The sequence below is a fragment of the Acinonyx jubatus genome, chromosome A3, assembly GCF_027475565.1.
Source record: "Acinonyx jubatus isolate Ajub_Pintada_27869175 chromosome A3, VMU_Ajub_asm_v1.0, whole genome shotgun sequence".
Lineage (NCBI taxonomy): Eukaryota > Metazoa > Chordata > Mammalia > Carnivora > Felidae > Acinonyx > Acinonyx jubatus.
Window position 1 is genome coordinate 137,371,260 of NC_069388.1, and position 21,849 is coordinate 137,393,108.

Genomic DNA, 21,849 nt, shown 5'->3' on the forward strand with positions numbered 1-21,849 from the left:
AATATCTGCTTGTCAGGAACATTCATTCTAGATGGGATTTAATTCTAAATGCAGTGTGTCATTTAAACCATTTTTGATTAAAACATAAATAATCACAGTTAATTCCTCATTAGTTAACTCTTCAATGCAATTACTAACCCGCTGGGTACCCGAGGGATGTCTGTCCTCCCGAGCTGGAGTCTAACAAAGATGCGTGAAAAATAAAGAGTGGATGTTAATGAGCATGACGGTATTTACGATGCTGAACTTGCACATTTTGTGTGACTGTTTCCATAATAGTGCAATTCAGTGCTGTAACAAAACGGTATCTGTCCAAATTTCAAAAGAGTTCAAAATAACTATCAAAACTAAGGAGAGTCAATGTCAAATGTCAACGGTATGGTCCGATTTATTCGTTCCCAACAACTAACCGGCGCGGCACCAGGCTCGTTAGAACCCAGCCCCGTCAGCCCGGCATTCCTTTAAGTGGAGACAGGTTTATTTCCCTAAATCTTCATTCTTTGCTTAATTAAGCATAGCTAATTAATAACATTTACAGGCTCTAAAACAGCAGACACTTTAGAAAACACAACTATTTTACCCAATGACTTTAGTTGAAAAATCACAAAATCATAACTGTTCGGCATCAAAGCAGATGTGGGATCAGCACGGTCCGGAAGGGCAGGCTTCAGGGGCGAGGGGTCAGGCCTCACGGCTCTGGGTCCCCAAGAGCAGGGAGGTTTAGTCTTTGACACAGAAGTAGGAGAGGTCGAGCGGCTTCAGTGTGGGCACGGACTGGGGGGACAAGTGACATCTACTGTTCACCGGAAAGAATCTGAAGCCTTTCATCCAAAACCACCGCCTGGACGACAGGACGAGGTGACCAGCCTGAGGGTAACCACAAGTACCGGCCCCTTTAAAATGCAAATACGTTTCTTCTGGACCTTCTCAGGCATTTTTCACCCTTCCTTATCTCAGTAAAATACCTGTCGGTTCTATTTAAATAGCAGGTGCTGCATCAGAGATTCAAAACCACCCTGGGCACCCAAACAGCACATTCTTCGGGTGAGACACCAGAGGGACGAACACCACCGGCTGTACGGCTGTACTCACTACAGGGGGTGGGGGGGAAGGGCCTGCCCCCTGCCAACAGGACACAGACAGCCATGGAGGGCCCCTCCCCTTCCGGAACTGTCCTTTCTGGGCCTGAGGTCACCAGGTGCTGCCCCCAGGGACAGGTAAGCTCTAGGGTCTGGGCGAAACGCCCACCTAAGTTAATTCCTCCTCAGCCAACAGCACAGACTGTCCTCCCTCCTTCCCGTCAGAAAGGAGCCAGGAGCCCGAGTAAGTGAGTCCTTCCCTGATGGAATACAGTCAGCCTCTCCCAACGCAGGTCTCAGGGGCATCCTGGGAAGCGGAGCTACTTAAAGTTGGGAGTTTTAAAATCCAGGTCTCTGTTCAGGTATCAGACGGACCTGCTGCTGTAAAAGGTTGTCGTCCCGCGTACGTATGTTTGGGAAACAAGGGGATTTCAACCTCTAGGGTTTTCGATAAATAAGCATGTCTCTAACTCGGATCTTGTTAAAATGTTCACTGGCAATTACATCTCCTGATAAAATCTGATTCCTCATTTTAAATTACGTGAATCTTGCTTATGATGTCACAGACCTCACCAGAAATTCCACAGTTGAAACCAAAGATGAGTCAGCAAGGAGAAGAAACACGTAACAAAAGCATAAAACGAAGGGACCGCCTTGCCGGGGGTGGGGGTGGGGGGTCGCACGCGTACATGACCTCCCACAGTAATTCACATCTCTAATTACCAACCGCACGTTTAAGCGACCTGTTCTCACCTTTCCAGGGGCAAGCTCATCGCACACAACAGCAGGCGCGCTGCTGGCCCACGCCACGCGGCTTCGTGCTTCCAGCCCCTTGGACTGGACAGTGTTGCTATTCGGGCACCCAGAATGTGCTCTCGGCACCAACCGCCAGCAGCAGCCTTGGACCCTAGAAGCAGAGCACACTCTTCCACTGCACTGCTGCTTCTCGAGCAATGCACTTCAGCAGGGGTGGGGGTGGGGGAGCTGGGGTCCAGCAATGCACTTTAGCAGGGGTGGGGGGTGGGGGAGCCCGGGTCCAGCAATGCACTTTAGCAGGGGTGGGGGGTGGGGGAGCCGGGGTCCAGCAATGCATTTAGCAGGGGTGGGGGGTGGGGGAGCTGGGGTCCAGCAATGCATTTAGCAGGGGTGGGGGGTGGGGGAGCTGGGGTCCAGCAATGCACTTTAGCAGGGGTGGGGGGTGGGGGAGCCCGGGTCCAGCAATGCACTTTAGCAGGGGTGGGGAGGTGGGGAGCCAGGGGCCCTCGCACCTGTACTGGCAGAACCCAGAGGGAGCAGACCATGGAACAGCTATGGAAAAGGGACTGCAAAGGAAGAGACATTCACGTTTGGCCAGGTTCCCACGATTCAAGCAACCAGTCCTTGCAAAGATTGTGCTGCATTTGTGACTTCCGAAAAAATATCTGCCACTAGAAATACAATGCGCTTAAAACGAGTTTCTTTTTTGTCATCAATCTTTCTCATCAGAAGCACGGAGTTCCTTCCTTAACAGAAAGGATGGAATAGCTATGCAAATTCAATGACATTACGTAAAGTTACTGACACAAAAATTCATAATTCTGCGTGGTTGTCTGGACCCCAATCATCCCAGTAAAAATTAATGACCATCCAACACGTATAGTGCCGTTTCCCATACCTAAGCCATGATTACACGCTCTGGATGCTCATGTTTTTAAGGATAACATGTAAACGGGATACTTAGATGGGTTTAAACAGAGAGGAATCTGAAGCTTCACCTACACTGCAGCCCAGTGGAGCACTGAGAACAGCTTGCTGTTTACGTACCCAAAGTTATTATTCTCGCCCTTACCACGCTGCCCATCACGATTCTAATATTTGGCCTCCAACCCTAACAAGAGCTTACTTGCAAGTATAATTCACTTAGGTTGTATCATATAATCAAGGCTCTTCTTACAAAGAAAGCACTAATCACATCTTATGCAAACTGGTGAATAGACTCCATCTCGACTAGCACAGCCCAAATTTAGCACCTTAGAGGAATCAACACTTGGCACAGTGGAGACTACTCATCGGGCGACTTGCAGTTGATACAGTTTTTAAAAGCCACAGTCACTGCCAATAATTCATCAACTGGGTCAATGATGATAAATCCACTCGATTCTTCCACTACAAGAGCAACGGTTATAAACAGGACTTGTTGGGAAAAATACCTCAAGGAAAACGTACAATTCTAACCATGGGGGGAATCGCTTTAAAATTCGAAGCAGCACTAAAATGAAAGCTTCTGGCTCGAGCGTCTGTATTTCCTTAAGCAGTTTACGGCCACTTACTACAAGCACATCTTGTCGGGTTTAATCGCCACCCGCAGTGGCTGGAGAGCGGTTCATGTCACAAAGTACTTTAAAAATACACACAGAACTTTATCTGGGATGGAGTTTTAAGATTTTGTAACAATATCCCAGAAATGCATAACGTGATGGAAAAGGCATCTATTCACAGATTGAGAAAAACAATCATAGTTACTACTCCTGCCCTAGTTCAGAAGCATCAGAACCCGTGACCATCTCTGAAAACACTTGTCAGGTACCCCGAAAAGTACAGCCAGTGTATCCTGGGTTCTCACCGGCGTCCACGGGGTGAGGGGACGTGGGGGCGAGCCCCACAGGGGTGCTGCTGTGACACCTGCATGAACCACTTCAGTGTCTCCAGAGAGCCTCCTGAGGCTCCTGATAATCCGCTGCTTTCCTAAACTGTTTCCAGGAAGCTCGGTTATGCTGTGGGTGGCAACTTGAAGGCTTCCAAGAACTTTCCGTTTTTGTTTGTGCCAACATTTCTGTTTTCTGTCAATAGTTCAGCTATTCAAACATACGAAGCTGGCAGGGGGCTGTTTGAACGAGGGACTGGAATAGGGGGTCCCAACAGCGTCCATGTTCCAAATCCGAATACGGCGCACGGGGCTGTGGGTGTCCCCGGCACCGGAGAGACAAAGGGGTACGGGGGGGGGGGCAAACTGGGACCGACCCCCACCCGGCCGCAACCGGGACGCGGGCCCCCGGGCCCCAAACCCCCGGACCCGGAGTCGCTCGCACGAAGGAACCAGCCAACCCCAAACGCCCGATTCTGGAAAACCCCCGTTCCCATGGCCCAGGGCGCCCCCGCGCTTCCTGCCAGCCCTTCGGGACGTCAGACAGCAAATCCAGTTTCCAGCCGGGGTATTGGGGTGCGGACAGAGGCGGCCAGGAGGTGAGCGCCCACTGTGGCCGAGGTCCCCGAGCCCGCCCACCGGCACCGGCTGCTCCAGATGACAGAGAAGGAAGGGGGAAGGTGTGGGAGGGGGCGCGGGAGGCGGAGGGAGACTCGCGGAGGGGAAGGGGTAAGAAAAGGAGTGCGGGAAGGGGTGCGCGGTGAGGACTGGGCGCTGAAAGGCTAGGTGGGAGCGGGGAGGGGAAGGGGCGCGGGGAGGGGGAGGGGAAGGGGCGCGGGGAGGGGGAGGGAAGGGGCGCGGGGAGGAGGAGGGGAAGGGGCGCGGGGGAGGGGAAGGGGCGCGGGGGGCGGAGGGGGACTCGCGGAGCGGAAAGGCTAAAAGAAGGGGTGCGGGAAGGGGAGCCGAGGGTAAGGGGGAGGGAAGGGGAAAGGACGTGGGGAGAGGAGGGGAAGGGGTGAGCGGAGAGGACGGGACACTGGAAGGCGAGGCGGGGAGGGGAAGGCGAGGCGGGGAGGGGAAGGCGAGGCGGGGAGGGGAAGGCGAGGCGGGGAGGGGAAGGGGCGCGCGGAGAGGACGGGGCACTGGAAGGCGAGGCAGGGAGGGGAAGGGGCGCGGGAGGGGGTGCGCGGGGAGGGGAGGGGAACTCGCGGAGCGGAAGGGCTAAGAGAAGGGGTGCGGGAAGGGGTGCACGGAGAGGACGGGGCGCGGGTAGGCGAAGGGGCGCGGGAAGCCGAGGTGGACGCCGCGGGCGAGGGGCACGGAGTGGGAGACGGGGAGCGGGGGGGCGGAGGGGGCGCCGAGGAGCCGTACTCACCCGCGCGGGCTCCAGCAGGTGGTCGGGGCGGCCGCTGGGGGCGGCGGGGGGCGGCGGGCCGTGCGCACTCATGGCCGCCCAGCGCCGGGGCCCCCGCCAGCGTCCGAGGGTCCCGCGGGCGGCTGGTCCGCGCCCCTCCCGGGCTGGGCGGCAGGGGGAGGGGCGTTCCTCGCTCCGCCCACGTGGGCCCGCCCCCGGGGGGAGGGGCGCGCTGCGTTCCGGGTGGGCGGGGCCGGCGCACGGGCGGGGCAGGGGCACGTGGCGCTCCCGCGGGGGTGGGGGGGGGGCAGGGGTCCGAGGCGGAGCGGGCGTACGGGGGCCGGGCCGGGCCGGGGGAGCGCATCCGGCTGGGGTCAGGAGGGGCACTAGGGCCGCACGGGGGGCGGGAAGGGTGGGAGAGCTTGGATGCTCCGCTCCCTCGGGCGCGAGGCGAGCGCCCCCACCCCGGGCTGGGCGCCCCTTCGCGTCCTTCTCCAGGGTGTCTGATTGGGGGGCTCCCCTCCGCCCTCCCCGCCCTCACTCGGTACAGCCCCGCTGCTTTTCGGGTCCCTGGGGACCCACCACCCCACCGCACCCCAGTGCCGTCGCCGGTCTCACCGCAGGTGACGTGGGACCCCGGGGACCGTCCCGCGAAGGAAAGCGCGCGGAAGCCTCGGCTCTTCCCCAAGCACTCGTCCAGCCCGAACACGGAGGTCACCGCTCCGTGGCGCCCCGGCCTCCCCGCCCTGGGCCCAGTCCAGTCCCGAGTCCGGTCCCAGCCCCCAGCCCGGGGCTCCGCGGAAACGGCTCTCGGCCGGTAACACTGGCGGTGTAGACCCAAACACTCCTCGTTTAAATGCAAATGTGGATTTGAGACACATTTGGGGAAGAAACGCAAAAACACAAGGCCCCCAACCTGTAAAGAAGCAACCAAGGGTCTTCCTCCCTTTCTGAGCCCCACGTGCCTGGCCGCGTGGGCCCTGCTGGGCGGAGCCTGCATACGAGGGGCTCTTCCTGCCCGGGATCCCCCTTCCTCTCTCTGCCCAGGCCTGGAAGAGGCCCCAGGCTAAGTCCCTAGACCGCCTGACGGAGGAGGGCTGGGGGGGGGGGGGGGGGGGTATATACTGAACAAACATCAGATTCCAACCTGAGTTTTTTTTTCCAGCTTTACTGAGATGTACTTGAAGTAACCCTGTGTACGTTTAAGGTGTATGTGGTGTTGATCTGATGCACTTCTATACTGCAGTGTGATCACCACCCTAGCATTAGCTAAACCCTCCAGGTCACAAAATTGCCACTTCTTTCTGGTGGTGAGAACACTTAAATCTCTACTCTCTCACCAACGTCCAAGTGTGGAGTACAGTATTAACACCTGTAGTCACCATGCTGTTCATTAGACTCCCTACAACTCACTGCTCTCTGACCAGCGTGTCCCCATTTCCCACCCCCACCCCAGACCCCTCTTTGCTTCTTTTTAGATTCCACGGTGTGAGATTAGACAGTATTTCTCTTTCTATGTCTCACTTACTTCACTGCACATAATTCCTCAAAGTCCATCCATGTTGCTGGAACTGGCAAGATTTCCTTCTTTCTCATGGCTGAATATTTCATCATATATATATGTATATGCATATACACACATATATATATATACATACAAACATACATGTTCATATACACCTATGCACAAATATGTGTCTACAGCATATATATCGTAGGTATGACATACATACACGCACACACCCACATCTTCTCTGTCCATATATACAACCACCGATGGACGCAGGATCTCTCGGTATTCTGGCTGTTGTGAGTAACATTGCAGTACACGTGCAGAAATCTGGTCTTCTTTCTATCCCTGGCACGGTAGGCCCCAAGGAAAATAAGTGTCTTGGATGGACTGGCAAGGGATATTGTAGTACTTTTGTCCACAGCAAAATCTAGAATAATGGACGAGGAAGCATGAGAGAGCATTATTTGAAGTTGCATGTAAGAAAGCGTTTGCAAAGAGTGCAGAGTTTTCCCAGCTGCCGCCTTTGGAGCTCTGTCCCCCTTTTCCATCAGGGGCAGATCCTCAGTTACATTTACAATTTACACAGTCCCCCGGTGTCTAACCAAGCTCTCAGTGTCTCTTCCACCGCACATCAGCTCGGTGGCCCCAAACACACAGGCCCCTGTCAGCCCCGCCTTGCCTCACACGGCCTGTGCCAACCTTGTCCTGGTCCTTGGCCTCTGCGTGTGGCCCCTATTCCTCCAGCAGCTCCGAGGACCGGGTGCAAAGCCACACAGGACACCACAGCTCCACCTCTGCTGTGGTTTCTTTTCTCGTGGCCTCAGTCTTTTCAAGTCCTGGTCATTTTGGTAGCATGGAGCTGAGGTTTGTATGTCCCCAGAGCTGTGGGAAGGCAGTTTCTATGTCCCCAGAGCCCTTGGACCGCAGCAGGCACTGAGCCTCCGTGAGCTCTGACACAGGAACCTCAGAAGCCCCCCTTCTCTCCCACGTCTCCAGCCAGCCGACCGGTCCTGCCGTTTCTTCTCCTCAGTCACAACTTACTCGTATTTGATTCAGCTTTTACATTTGCTCGATTTCAGAGGGATGATCAAATACAGGTTTCCCCAGCGTAGCTGCAAGCCGCAGACTCTTGTGTGGGTTTAAAACCATATTTGCTACAGAAGAAATATGTTTGTATACGACATAATTTCTTGGTGTCGTTTAAACTGTGAAAATTTTCTGGAGAGTAAAGAAAGTTTATTAGTTATTTAAGAAAAGAACATCATTTGTGATCGAGTAAGCCTTTCAAAACTGATACGTATATGAATCATGTCTGAAACTCACACACTGTTGTGGAAATGTGTTGATATTTATATGCTAAGGAGTTGAAGTGAATACTGTCTTTGAGGCTCTTTCGGAAAGACGGTAGTGTTACATTATAAAGAAAGGTGTGAGGTCATCCATGCTCACAGCTACTCAGAGAAAGGAAAAAGGAAAGGAGAGAAAGTAAAGGCTTCCACAGCAGGGGACCTGGATTATCATATGGAAATTTCTCCCGGGGCCTCTGGGGGCATCTGGGGGGTGGCCTCACCTCTCAGAGGACTTCGTCCCTGTGATAGCACCAGTGTCCACGGGCCCAAGTGAATGCCTAAAACTGTGTGAATCTTTGTATCTTTTGCCGCTTGTAGTTTGCGGTATTTTGTCAGCCGCTGTTGGCCGAGGGCTGCTCAGCGCACAGGTGCTTCCGCAGATGCCGGGGTACGACTGACATAAGAGCGGTGGGTCCTCACGGGCGTCCAGCGGATCCTGACACAAGAGTACCTCCCTCCCCAGGGGCACTGCTGACGTCTTCTTACCCAGGTCATACAAATGTCCACAAGCGAGTTTCTTCACATACGCGTGTTAAGTATTTTTGAGAATGAATAAATGAGCGCACGACGCATTAAGTCACCATATCCTTACCTGAGTAAGATATTTGGAGAAGATATTAAAGAATATCTAGTAGGCACTGGAATATTCAAATATGCACTTCAATTTTTAGAATGGTCTCCAAATAGAAATAAAGTGTGAATATATTTAGGCTTGACTCATAACCAAGTACTCAACCCTTATTTTCAGTTATGTAAGTGTGCAGAGGCTCTGAGGAGAGAATCAGTTACTGAACACAGAGATACTTAGATTTTCACAGGCTTAAGGAAGATGAATGTAAGTATTTGAACAACTTTATATGGTTCTCAACTTTGGCCGTGATAAAGATAATTATAAGGTTATCTTCTCAATGCTTTCATTCTCTTAATAAGTACTTTAGAAATGTATAAAGTATATGAATTTTGAGAAGTCGGAACTTACGATTTATTCACTTGTTCCTACAGAACATTATTTGTGGTCCATAGATCGTTCTTTATAAGAAAGTGCTCTCATCAAACACCTAGCCGTAACCAAGGCATATGGGGTTCCTTTGCTTCGTGACCTGATGAAGTGGTCACTTATCTCATTCATTCATTATTTATTCCACACTAGGGACAGAACTTGTGTGATACACTGTGTTCCATGGAGGACAGGACGGGAAGGGCGGGTCCCGCCTCAGTCAGATGCACAGCACAGGGAGCAGCAGACAGGGGAATCGGGAGGGCTTGGCATTAATCAGGGAACCATGTCAAGGATCAGTACCCTGCCCACCGCCCCCAGCCCCCAGCCCCACCAGGGTCCTCACCTGGGCCACTGCCCCACCCACCACGTGATGTGGTACCTGCCCCCGCACAGCAGCCCTCCCTTCCAGACCCTGGTCCTTCCCTCCAGCTCACTGACCTGTCAGTCCCAGGTATCTCACTCCACACGTCCAGTCAAGGACTGGAACCTGTCCTCACCGCCACCCACTGACCCCCCCCTCAACAAGTGTCCACTTCTCCCCTGTTCTGCTTGACCAATGAGATCCAACACTACCAGCCCCTTACAGCCCATTCTTACCCCCCCCCCCCTTCAGCCCTGCCCCGTCTTACCTGCCTGCCTGGAGAAACCACAACCCGCATTCCTTACCTGTCCCCACACACCTGAGCCTGCAGGAAACCACAAAGCTGTGCACAATGCTCTCCACCCTCCCCAGGCCCTGGATCCCCAGCCTTCCCTCCCCCTCCCTGCCCCCCCTCCAGTCCCTCCCCTCACTGCTCCCTTCCTCCCTATCCCTCTCCTTCCCCTCTCCTGCCTCCCCTCTCTGCTCTCTCTTTACCTTTCCCTACCCCTCCCTTGCCCGTCCCCTCCCTTGCTCCTTCTCTCTCCTTCCTCCTCCCCTGCACTCCCCTCCCCTTTCTCTCCCTACCTTCCCCTCTGCTCCCATTCCCTCTGCTGCTGCCATCTTGCTTCCTGACCCCACAGACAGAAACCAGAAAAGAGCTGGAGCCCCCCCCCCCACTCCCCCATCACCCTGCAATCACATCTACCCCCTTTCTGCTTTTCTGCAGACTCTCTGCTTCCACTTTCTCCAGAGGACTTCCTGATGTCCACTCAGAGGGGAGAGAAGCCCCAGTTGCACTATGGAAGCTGTCGCTTTGCCTTTTCTTGCAATTATGTATTCTGTCTCCTTCTCTTGGTGCTCTGCTAGAATATTCTCACCCCTTTGGAATGTGTCCTGCACTGAGAAGAGTAAACTGTTCCCTCTCCTGGTCCTTGGAGACTGGTACCCCTCGCTCAGCCCTCCTGCCCTCTGGCTGCTGCAGGGGCGACCACAGCCTTCCCTCCACCTCACTCCCAGTGCTCTGCCAAGGCCTTGCCCCGCCCACCCTCGGCCCTGTCCAGGCTCCAGTGATGACGCCCCTATTCCCACACAGTCAGGTCACCGTGTATCAGGTGCACCTTCAGTGATTATCAACGTGAGTACTTGATTTATGAAAGAGGAGGAGGTCTTTTGTAATTACCTGGAGGCCCCGTTGCAAGTGGAGACTTGGAAAATTAAAACGTTGATCACCTTCCCTGGAAGATGTAAGAAACCACCCAATGGTCATTCAGGAGTAATCCAGGCAAAGCTAAAAATATATTTTCAGTTCTGTGGACCCTAAGCCAGATCCGAATGGGATCTCCTTGTAACTCTTTGAAGAGAAAAGCAGGGTCTTTGAGTCTTTGGAAAGCAGAGTCAAGAAAGGGAGACATACAGAAGACAGTTTTGGAAGGCAATGGTTCCCCATGTGAGGCGCTGAAGAGGTTAATCTGTAAGCTTTTTGACTCAGCCATGCTGTACCTAAGAATTTATCACAGTTCGTGATTAAAACACTCATGGGCACACATCTATTAAGCTTCATTAATAAAAGAAGGTACCACCTTTTTGCATAAAGAGAGGTGAAATAGATGCAGCCCGTGCATACCGCTTATGCGGCTGTTACTCTGAGGTCGGTCTCCGCTCATGTGCATTAGACAGGTCTGCAGTATGTTAAGAGAACAAAATGTTAAGTCACAAAATGTGAACATTGCATAATGCACTTTATGAAAAGCAGAAATTAAGACGATTTATGTAAAAATGTATGTGTCTAGGGGTGCCTGCGTGGCTCAGTCGGTTGAGCGTCCAACTTCAGCTCAGGTCATGATCTCACAGTCCATGAGTTCGAGCCCCACGTCGGGCTCTGTGCTGACAGCTCGGAGCCTGGAGCCTGCTTCCGATTCTGTGTCTCCCTCTCGCCCCTCCCATGCTCATGCTCTGTCTCTCTCTGTCTCTCAAAATGAATAAATGTTTAAAAAAAAATTTTTAAGAGCGATTTTGGAGGTGCCCGGGTGGCTCAGTCAGTTGAGCGTCCAACTTCAGCTCAGGTCATGATCTCACGGTTCATGGATTCGAACCCCAGGTCAGGCTCTGTGCTGACAGCTCAGAGCCTGGAGCCTGCTTCAGATTCTGTGTCTCTCCCTCTCTCTGCCCCTTCCCAGCTCATGCTCTCTCTCAAAAAACAAATAAAAAAACATTAAAATTTTCAAAATAAATTTAAAAATAAACATTTAAAAATTAAAAGAAAAAAGACTTCGTGTTAGCGTAAACTGAAGGCATTCACACGCAGGTACATGCAGGCACATGCCCACAAGCACACATCTTTGCCTTCCCATCAGGACTTCAAACTCAGGGAACACAAGTGCTCTGTCCTGGGTGGTCCTGGTACTGGGGGGCCCTCACTCCTGAGCACTCCAGGGATGCTGAACTAGTCAGCTGGCACTGAGACCAGCCAGGCCATTGACAATCACTGAGCCATGGGAACCAACTTCTTTTCCAGGGTCCGCCAGGAGCCGGAAGCTCTGTGCTGCACCCTGAGACAGACTGGCCCTCCTATTGGCCCAAAAGACAGGTCCTCCCAAAGGACTGTTAGCCCAAAGGACCCATCTTCCTGAAGGTCTATTAGCCCAGGGACAGTCCTCTGGAGGCTCTACCCAGCTGAGACTGGGTGGGTAAGCTGAAACTTCTCGGATGAGCCACGAGTCAGTGGCAGCAAATGTCTCTGGAGGACCTGGTCTCACTCCTGGTGAAGTTATAACACTGATCACTGATCATCGACCACGTTGGCATCCATTGGGGTTGTCTACATTACAGCCACTTTCTTCTTTGTAAATAATATATTGTGGGAAGATACTTTTAGGTGTGTAAAATTGTTATTTATCCAATTTAAACTCCATAATTTTAAGTTTCATGAAGACTGATGATAACATTTAAATGAATAATTTTGTGTAAATCTCTGCCTTAATTTTGAACTTTACATCAATATTTCTGAAAATAAATCTGAGTAAGAGCACTTTCAAGACTCTATGTGAAAATGAGGGGCGCCTGGGTGCCTCAGTCGGTTGAGTGTCCAACTTCAGCTCAGGTCATGGTCTCACGGTTTGTGAGTTCGAGTTCCGCGTCGGGCTCTGTGCTGACAGCTGGGAGCCTGGAGCTGCTTCAGATTCTGCGTGTCCCTCTCTCTCTGCCCCTCCCCCACTCACACTCTGTCTCTCTCAAAAATAAACATTAAAAAAAATTTAAGACTCTATGTGAAAATTAAATCACATTTCAGAAAGGTTTTCATGATGTTTTCATGTTGTCTGAGTTGTAGTCAAGAGAATCAAGAGACATGCTGTCCCTTCGTGTGCGTTTGCTGCAACTGTGTTTGCCCATATCACGGCCTCTCTGTGCCCCACTGCGCGCCCCCAGCTCCCCACTCCCGTCCAACACATGCTCCCTGATTCTGGGTAAGCTCCACTTGTGTGCTTCCGGCTCAGCCGTAAGTACCGCCGATTTGAGGGCTTAAACAATAGAATATCCTCCCCCCATTCTGGGGCCAGAAGTCTGAGATCCAGGAGCCGGCTGGGCCGGGCCCTTACATGTGAGGGAGACTGTCCCCCACCTCTGGCAGGTGGCGGGCCGTCCTTGCTGCCTCGGCCTGGAGAAGCACCCCCAGACTTCTGCCTAATTCCAGATGGTGCTGTCCTGCTCGGTCTGCAAATTTCCCCTTTTCCTAAGACAAGGATTGTATTGGATTAGGGCCCGTCCTAATGGCCTCAGGTTAACTTAACTAATTACATTTGCAACAACCCTCTGTCCAGATAAGGTCACATCTTGAGGGTTTGGGGCTAGAAGGTCACCATTCGGATTGTGAGGGACACAGCTGCACCTGTGACATGTGACCGGCTCTTGCCAGCTGGACGGCACGATCGTGGAGGGAGCGAGGTTGGGAGGGGACGGCCCACATCTGGAGGTGGTTACACAGCAGGAGAAAGGGACACACTTTCTGCAGAGCCCTTTCTGCTCTGACTTCTGCCCGTTTAGCGACACCTCCAGGGAAAGTGCTGAAATGAACATAAACGTAGGAGGAGAGCATTTTCTTGGGAAATTCATGGCAGCTTGCTTCACCCTCGGCTGGGCTCTGTGTCCCTTGGGGTCAAGGCCCCAAACATGGAAAAAGCACTGTGGCTGCAGGTGTTGGGGCAGTGAGGGGGTAGAGGGGGGCCTGGTGCCCCTGGGGCTCTGCAGGGAGGCTGTCAGGCCTTAGGGCAGCAGGCCGAAAGAAAGACTCCCTCAGGGTCAGGAGCCTCTGAAGAAATGAAAGGCCCATGCTTGGTTGGTTTCATGAGGAAAGGCCGTGGGGTGGCCTTGCACAGTAGTGGGTTCAGGCTGGGGCCCCAGACGTGGCACGGTCTCAGGGATGCGAACTTGGCTGTCTCTCCCTGCTTCCTGTGCACGTCCCCAGTGGGGGGCCAGCCCCCATCGCTGGCGTCCACCTCAACACCCTCCTGGCCTACAGACCAGATCAGTGTGATAAAGACAAGGGTTATGTCTTCCCTGCACCATCCAGATAGGACAGGAGAAAACTGCCCTGAACTTCCTTTATTTTTATTTCTTTTAATTGATTTATTTATTTTGAGAGAGACAGAGACAGAGCACGAGCTGGGGAGGGGCAGAGAGAGAGAGAGAGAGAGAGAGAGAATCTGAAGCAGGCTCCATCCAGGCTCCGAGCTGTCAGCACAGAGACTGGGCTCGTGAGATCATGACCTGAGATTGGTTGCTTAACCGGCTGAGCCCTCAGGAGCCCCACTCCTTTTTTTTTCATATGTGAATATGGAAAATGTAGTGGGAATGGCTTTCTTCCGTAGCAGCTTCATGGAAGGAGCTAATTCTCCGTGATATAATTCACAGTCCCTCCGCTGAGCCACTGCTGGCAAGGTCATGTCCCTGCGTGACAGGGGGGACTGGGCAGGGGTGTCCTTCCTTGAACAGAGATCGCAAATGTAAGAAATGAAGAAGTGACCCCTGGAGACACGGTCTACACTAGAAATGAAAACTAGAAGCTGTCTACTAGAAATTTTCCTTGAGAATGAGCCCAGCATCAAATCTCTTTCAAGGTGTTTGCAGCTTAACTTTTTTTTCTTTAATGTTTATTTATTTTTGAGACAATGCAAGAGACAGAGTGCAAGCAGCGGGAGGAGCAGACAGAGGGAGACACGGAATCCAAAGCGGGCTCCAGGCTCTGAGCTGTCAGCACAGAGCCTGACATGGGGCTCAAACTCACAGTGAGATCGTGGCTTGAGCTGAGGTCAGATGCTTAACTGACTGAGCCGCGCAGGCACCCCTGTAGGTTACCTTGTAAAGAAAGCAGAAAACATCCGAACTCTGGGAAGCAAGCATTGATTAAAAGGTACCTGATGTTACTGGTTTCTTTCAGGGGTATCTGTTAATTTCCTGCCTCAGGCCGTCAGAACACTGAGTGGCTTAAAACAATGAACCTTTATTGCCTCACAGCTCAGACCAGAAGGGTCTGACCAGAAACTCGCAGTGTTGGGGGGGCTCCCCCAGGGCCACGGGGGTACAGCCTTGCCGCTCGTGAGCTGACCAGCTGTGGTCTCCTGGGCTGTGGACACATCACCCCTGTCTTGTCTCTGTCCTCACGGCCTCCGTATGAGGACCCAGGAGTGTTGGATTCGGGCTCTCATTACCCTAGGATGACCTCATCTCTGCGTGTTTTATTTTCATCGACCCGATTTCCAAATAAAGTCACCTGCATAGGCACTAGGGGTCAGGACTTCAGCGCGTCTCTTATGTTGAACACAACCCGTCACATGCCTCATGGTGGTGATTTCCACAGCCCAAGTTAACACCGTATTAAGCATATTTCTGGTGAGGAATGCATCCCGGAGAACCTCATCCTGCGGCTTGTAGACACCGGCACACGTTGGCAGAACACTGGTCCCACGCTGGTCCCCGCTTTTAACCTGTTCTTCCGTGACTCATTGATCAGCAGCGAGCAGAGTCCTGGCCACCACCCATGTGACAGAATACTCTGGAAGCCGCGGACAGCTGTAGGTACAGAAATGGCAAGATCAGCAAATGATGGTAACGAGCATGGACAATTCTCATAAATTTGAGTATTTTTTAAAGGAGCACATGCCACAGACTTCGACTGATGCCTTCACGAGGTAATAAGCAGGAAGATGAGGCTGGTTCATCGGGAGTTAGAACAAGGTACTTACGTCGGCTCACGTAAAGAATGCTGGCTTAGCGTTGCAAACACAACCTCCAACAGGGTGATGTCGCACAGACCGGAGGGGCTGTGACCTCCGAGGACTCCTGTACCTGCAGAGGTGACTGACCGGTCACTGGACAAATACACCTCCTTTGCTATGGGATGGGGGTCTCCGCACCCTCATTTTTCTGTAAGTTGATGTGTGTCCATATAGGGTTCTAAGACACCTGAGAACACTAATATGTGGAAAGTCAGGGAACGGGCCCATCCCTGAAACACCAACCAGGTAACCCTGGGAGTCTGCCCGGCGACACCCAGCGTGACACTGGAGACAGACAGTAACCCTCTGACCTCCTGGTCGGCGTCCAGTGCTCCTCTTGCCACGCTGGGTACCCTCCCCAGACTGTGCGCGACCCCAGGGACCCTGGTTTCCTTGTGTTTGGCTGTGGTTTGTTTACACTGGTCCACAAGAAACGTGAACGAGCCAGGATAAGTCCGCGAGCTCATTCATCACCACCAGTAAGTTGCTACCCAGTGTTTGCGCCAGAGGCTAAACTTCTTTGGTTTGTGCAGGATGTAGGATTGTGTTTTCAACACCCTCCAGGATTTCAGAGACTGTTTTGCTGTTTTTCTTTGTCTTTTATTCTAAGGGTAGGAAACCAAATTCAAGAAAACCATCTCTCTCAGTTTTGCCTGCTTCCTAGAAATTTAGGTGCGTCTCTCCCCGAGGTTGTTCAACTTGACAGAGTTCCTGATTTGCCTGGGAGACACATTCCTTACGCTCTTAGAGCCAGGACCCCAAACCACAGGATCACACAAGGTCAGCTCCTAGAAAGGCTTGGTAGACACTGGTTCCACTGACAAAGGACATCCTTGCTTCTTAATGATGGACTTTCCAAACTTGGTCAAATGAGATTTAGTCTCCAAAACAATACTCCATTATGACGTGATTTGCACAACTGATTGGGACAAAGAAAAAAAAGGGCATCATTTATTTTTGACCCCGTGAAAGTGATTACTTTGCCATTGAAAGTAAAACTATTCAGTAAAAATATTTGCTCTTGAATATTTTATTTCCATGGTAAGCGCTTGGTTACTAAGTTAGACAGTAACCCTCTGTTCTGGGGAGGAACAAAGGAACAGAGAGAGAGCTTCAGGGTTTCCATACAAACCTGTCTGGAAATACAGAGGAAAGCTATACAGACCTTGTTCGACGACAAAACACATGGCTGTAATCAGTGCGACATAATTAATTCTCACTGTGCTGGCTCTCGGGTCACCTGTTTCTATGGAGCCGCTTGTTACCAAACCAAAGGCAGTTCTGGGAACAGGGTACTGCCCGGCAGTTGTCTGATCGGCCCTCCAGCCCGTCCTTGAGGGTCCGTGGCGGGTCAGAGCTCAGCGTCAGCCTCTCCCTTGGAGTACACAAGGCTGCCTTCTTAACAGAAACCTAATTTCTAGCTTTTGGGGAGAGCAGAGCAAACGCAAACCCAGCTGTTGATGATGATGGGACACGTAGTTAATATATTGCGGTGACTCCCACACTGGGACAGAAGAAAGTCACACCCTCCTTTCCCATTAAACACACAGTCGTTTCATTAGGTCTGGACGCTCGGTTCCCCTCTGAGGTGAGAACACCCTGCACGTGGCAAGGACACTGGAAATGGCCTGCGTCTTCCCCAACAGCTCATCTCTGAGACCTGCCTGCATCCACTTACCGGACAGAAGTCACCCGGTGGTCGGGCTTCTCCGGACGGATGCCTCTCCCCACAGGCTCACACCTGTGGTCCGCGAGCAGCATGTGCGGTATCCCAGGGAAACAGGGTGGCCTTGTGGTCATCTCTTTGTAAGGTGAGGCTCATCTCAGAGGCACTTCCTTGGCCATGGGGGACATCGCAGAGGAAGTCTGAGCATAAAAGTCACCCTGAACATTTCTTCTGGTGTGTGTGTGGGGGGAGGGTGAGATTGGGTTTGTAATGTTGAAAATCAAAAAAATAATAAGAAATATGATGAAGATACGATCCTCGGTGTCTTTGGACAGTGAATGGCCTATTAATCGGTGACGATACAGAATCAAACAGAACACAGAAGCCATGACATTTTGAAAAACATTTGCTCCCTCACAAGTGAGAAACCATTTCCAAATTTTTAATAACGAAAGAAATGAGAGAGTGAACACACGGAACAGAGCGTTATTGTGGCAAGAACCAGAATATCTGCCATCGGTGGATTACACGGAAGGCAAGCCGCCACCTGTTACTACTTGCTATTAAAACACGCTGAAAATTCTAAGGCTAGATTGTCATTCTTACAGAGGTAAAGTCAGTTTTGCATTAAGGTAGCAGTTGGCTGTAATGGATTCCCAAGATCTGTTTTAAAACTCTGATGAATGAATCCATCAAAACGGAGCCAAACTTGCCAAGATATTAACACATTGTGCTACTTCCTTAGAGATTCATTATTTGCAGACATAGAACCCAAACCAAATAAAATGTCCATTCACAAGCTCTCTTCATTCACATACAGGATTAACCAGCAGCCTTAAGGAAAATGATTCTCTTTTTTCCCTTCATTAAATGGACATTTCATGCGTATACCCATCACCATTGCTGTTGGGATGGTCTCAACCACCCATAAGCATGGAAACTTCTAACCAGGTAAGTTAATTTCTACTTCACAGAGGAAAGCAAGAGATAGGAACTGAGAACCTCAGCATGCAGAAGCATTTTGCAGATGAGCAAAGCTACGTAATCTGACTCTTTTTGGGGAAGCACATTTTAAAATTCCTACATAATGTGTAAAAGTGGATGCATTCATTAACATGACCCAAAGATATAGCCACTTTAAAAACAGGAGAAAGCTAAGTTCTATTATTCCAAGGTCTTAGTTTAAAGATCTTAGCAACTATTTGTAAGGTCGCACACGATACGTTAACTACTGTCGCGGTGAAGAGGTTCCTCGGTCAGAACCACAACTACATTTAGTTGAAGGTATAATTATACGTACTTTACAATCTTAAAGATGATACAAACACGTCATTAGGAAGTTGAAATTAACTAGACTTGTCATGACAAAACAGAGACCTTATAAAACTTAAATGAAAAACTGTATCAGACATTGAGTTTGTAAATCAGAATTATCCAACTAGATTGTTTTGTCAAAGGATTATCTGTGGTTTCTTTGAATTTGCTTTCTTATGGGGAACAAAAATGTTTTTGTGCTAGCAGTTTCTCTAGAAAAGTTGTTCTTTCTTTTTTTTCATAAAATTCTAGTGTACTTCCAATGTTAGGTGGTAGTTCTCTTCAGTTTTCTTGGAATTCAAGAAATATTAGTTTTATATAAACACCTATGAGACTACAAACCAGCCAGAGAAGAGTTCCTTGGTTACAAGGGCCCCATAATCTAATTTATTAGTACACTCCGGGGCAGGAATATATTTACTGTTCCACAGTGACAGGTAAGGCGTTTTTCCAACTACTGTGCGCACAGACTCACAGAGAACTTATAGCTTTAGTTGCTCAAGTGCAGACCAAAGTCACACAGAACCATGACAAACAGGTCCTCATGCCAGAGGGCTGCTCCTTCCGAGCGGAGATGACACATAGTCACGTGCTGTCAGACACAGGAAAAGATGAACTGACCCAGTTCTCTGTCCTCTCTGCTGGACAGGTGCTGTCGTGAGTCAAGTCCCCACTCTCTGCCGAGGACTTGGCCACACTGGACGGCAGCACACCTGGCTGAAAGCCGGGAACGGGGCTGTGATGGTCAGCTTCAGGGTCTGCTCGGCTGTCCAGGCGCACCCGGAGTGTCACTGCGCATGTCTCTTGTAGGTGTGGTAGGCAGCCTCGGAGTACATCGGCGTTCCCTCCACGGTGTGGGGGGTCTCGCCCGATTAGCGGAGGACTCCAGAGCAAAACCAGGTTTCTCAAAGAAGAAATTCTGCCTCATGAGTGAGGTGCTGGCCTGCCCTGCAGATTCCAGCCTTGCAGCCCTTGGTCCGTCTCCCTCTGTCTCAGCGTGTGGAGGGACGACTGGGGATGCTATCACATTGTGGGTAGACACATACCCCATTGACTCGAGGTCTCCAGGGAACCTGGGCTAACATGGATCCCCTTGGGCCTGTGCGGAAGCTGTGATGTCTGTGCTCTCGACGGCTGTAATAGTTTCAGCTTTGTGTTTCCCTCATCTGTATAGTTACGAAGGTTACACTAAATGACAAGACGTGAACGTAAGGTGAGCAGGTATTAATACACAAAAAACTAGGTGATATGGAGAAATCCCTGTACGGTGCGTCTTTCTAAGCGGGGTAGGTATGGAGCATGGATGTTCCGGAACTGCTAAGCCTGCCAAATCTTGTAAGTGAATGCTTCCCGCGAAGAGCATTCTAAACCCAAAGAAGTTTACCACTGAATCTTGCAAAAATTCAACCAGAAGATAGAAAAGGAAGGAACACTCCCCCACCCATTTTTTATCGGAAGACGGACCCCAGCCAGAAGCTGGAGGCAGTGGCAGCAGATTCTGGCAGGGTGGTGCAGAGCTCCGGTTTCCCGAGACGGACCAGGACGCTCGCGTCAGATCGGCTCTTATGCAGGAGCACCTCTGGCGAGGACTGGAGGACAGAGACATCCTACCCGTGCCTGCTGCCAGCTCTGCACAGCCCTGCCTTCGGGAAGAGGCCGGTGTCCCTTCCAGCCGGTCAGCCTTCTGGGGCAGAAGGGCTCTCCGGGGAGGTCTCTGCGGCTGGAGGAAATCCGGAGGTGACATTTTATTCAGCCCTGTGTTGCCAAAGGCCGGTATGGAGCGGATGACCATGGCTTAGGCCGCGGGGCACCCGCACCCGTGCTGTGGATGAGGGCGGGTCAGGCCCTCCAGCCTCTTTCGTGCAGGAGAGCTGCTTCGGGCCCCCACGCAGACCTGTGCACAGGTCCACAGCCACACGTCCACGGGAGACCAAAGGTGGGAACAGCCGACGTGTCCATACAATCACCTGTACGACGAAATATTGTCAGACACAAAAGGAGTGAGGCCCTCATACTTGCTACAATGTGGATGGACCTTGAAACCAGCCAGAAAAGGACAAAAATGGTGGGATTTCACTTATTGGAGGTGTCTACAACAGGCAAACCCACCAGGGGCTCGTGTGTGAAGATACTGGCATCCTTGCAGGGGACGGAATTGTTGTAGGGTCACACTGTGGTTATTGTTCCATAGCTGTGGATGTTCCAGAAACCCCGCTCAACCATACACTGTAAATGGGCGAGTTTTACGGCAAGTGAATTATCTCGGCAAAGCCGGTAAACATATCAGCAACCATAATCAGTGATACATATCAAACACGGAGTATTATAACCAAGCAAAGTTTATTTCAGGAACAAAGAGTTGGTTTAACATTAAAAAACTAGTCAATTAAATTTGCCACATTAACAAATTAAAAGAAATAATCAAATGATCACCTTATTCGATTAAAAAAAGCCTTGGATATAGCAAATGTCCATTCACGATAAAAATTCTCAGCAAACCAAGAATAGAAAGGTTCTACCTTAACTATAGGAAGGGATCCACCCAAACCTGCCTTACTGCAAACATTGACTTAATAGCAAAGGCGGGACGTGTTCTCTTTGAGTGTGGGGTGTGGCGTGAACACGTGTGCATGCATGTGCGTGACATGTGTGCACATATGGGCACGTGTGCATTGTGTGCACATGTGAGGGGTGTGTGCGCATGTGTATAGGTATGCGTACACACATACACATGTGTGCAGGTATGTGCATGTGTGCGTGCATGTATGTGCGTGTTCCAGATGCTTCACATTTAGTCCATCTCACCACAGATGAAGAAACACGGGTGGAGAGTCAGGATAGGGGTTCCAGGCGCTGGGACCCTCTGAACCAGATGCTCCCCACCCCCCTGTGCCCTGCAGCCACGTGCTGCCACAGCTGCTCCGTGGACTTCCAGAGGGCCATAACCGTGGGTCCCGCTGGGATGCGCAGGTGCCCGCCCCCACCCCTACCTCTGAAGGACCCGCAGTCTTCAGGGAGGCAGCCGTGTAGGTGCTAGATCAGGGCTCAGCAGGGACCTGCGTGGGGCCTGAAGGATGTCGCCTGCCACGTGGGTCCTGCTTCCCCACAAGTAACATGAGGGCGGTTTTTTGCCTCCTAAGGCCATTTTGACAATCAGTGAGATAACGTGAAAACTTCCTCATTCTCCCTGGGCTCAGAGCGAGTGCCCCATAAACATCAGCTGGGGTGTTGAATAGAGTCGTAGTCAGGTGCCGTGCACGGGGAGATGGGCGGGTACTCAGTTCAGTACCTCGAGGGAGCACAAGGAAGAGAAGTATT

The 21,849-nt window shown here is 51.4% G+C and overlaps 1 protein-coding gene across 1 annotated transcript in view; it reads right to left on the minus strand.

The window, feature by feature from the left end:
- SNTG2 (syntrophin gamma 2) overlaps positions 1 to 5,223 on the minus strand; it is a 170,091-nt gene extending 164,868 nt beyond the window's left edge. Inside the window, exon 1 of the mRNA XM_027077761.2 lies at positions 5,078 to 5,223. Within this exon, the coding sequence (XP_026933562.1) occupies positions 5,078 to 5,149 (72 nt within the window). The 5' untranslated portion in view covers positions 5,150 to 5,223. The remainder of the gene's footprint in view (positions 1 to 5,077) is intronic.
- Positions 5,224 to 21,849: the final 16,626 nt, after the last annotated feature.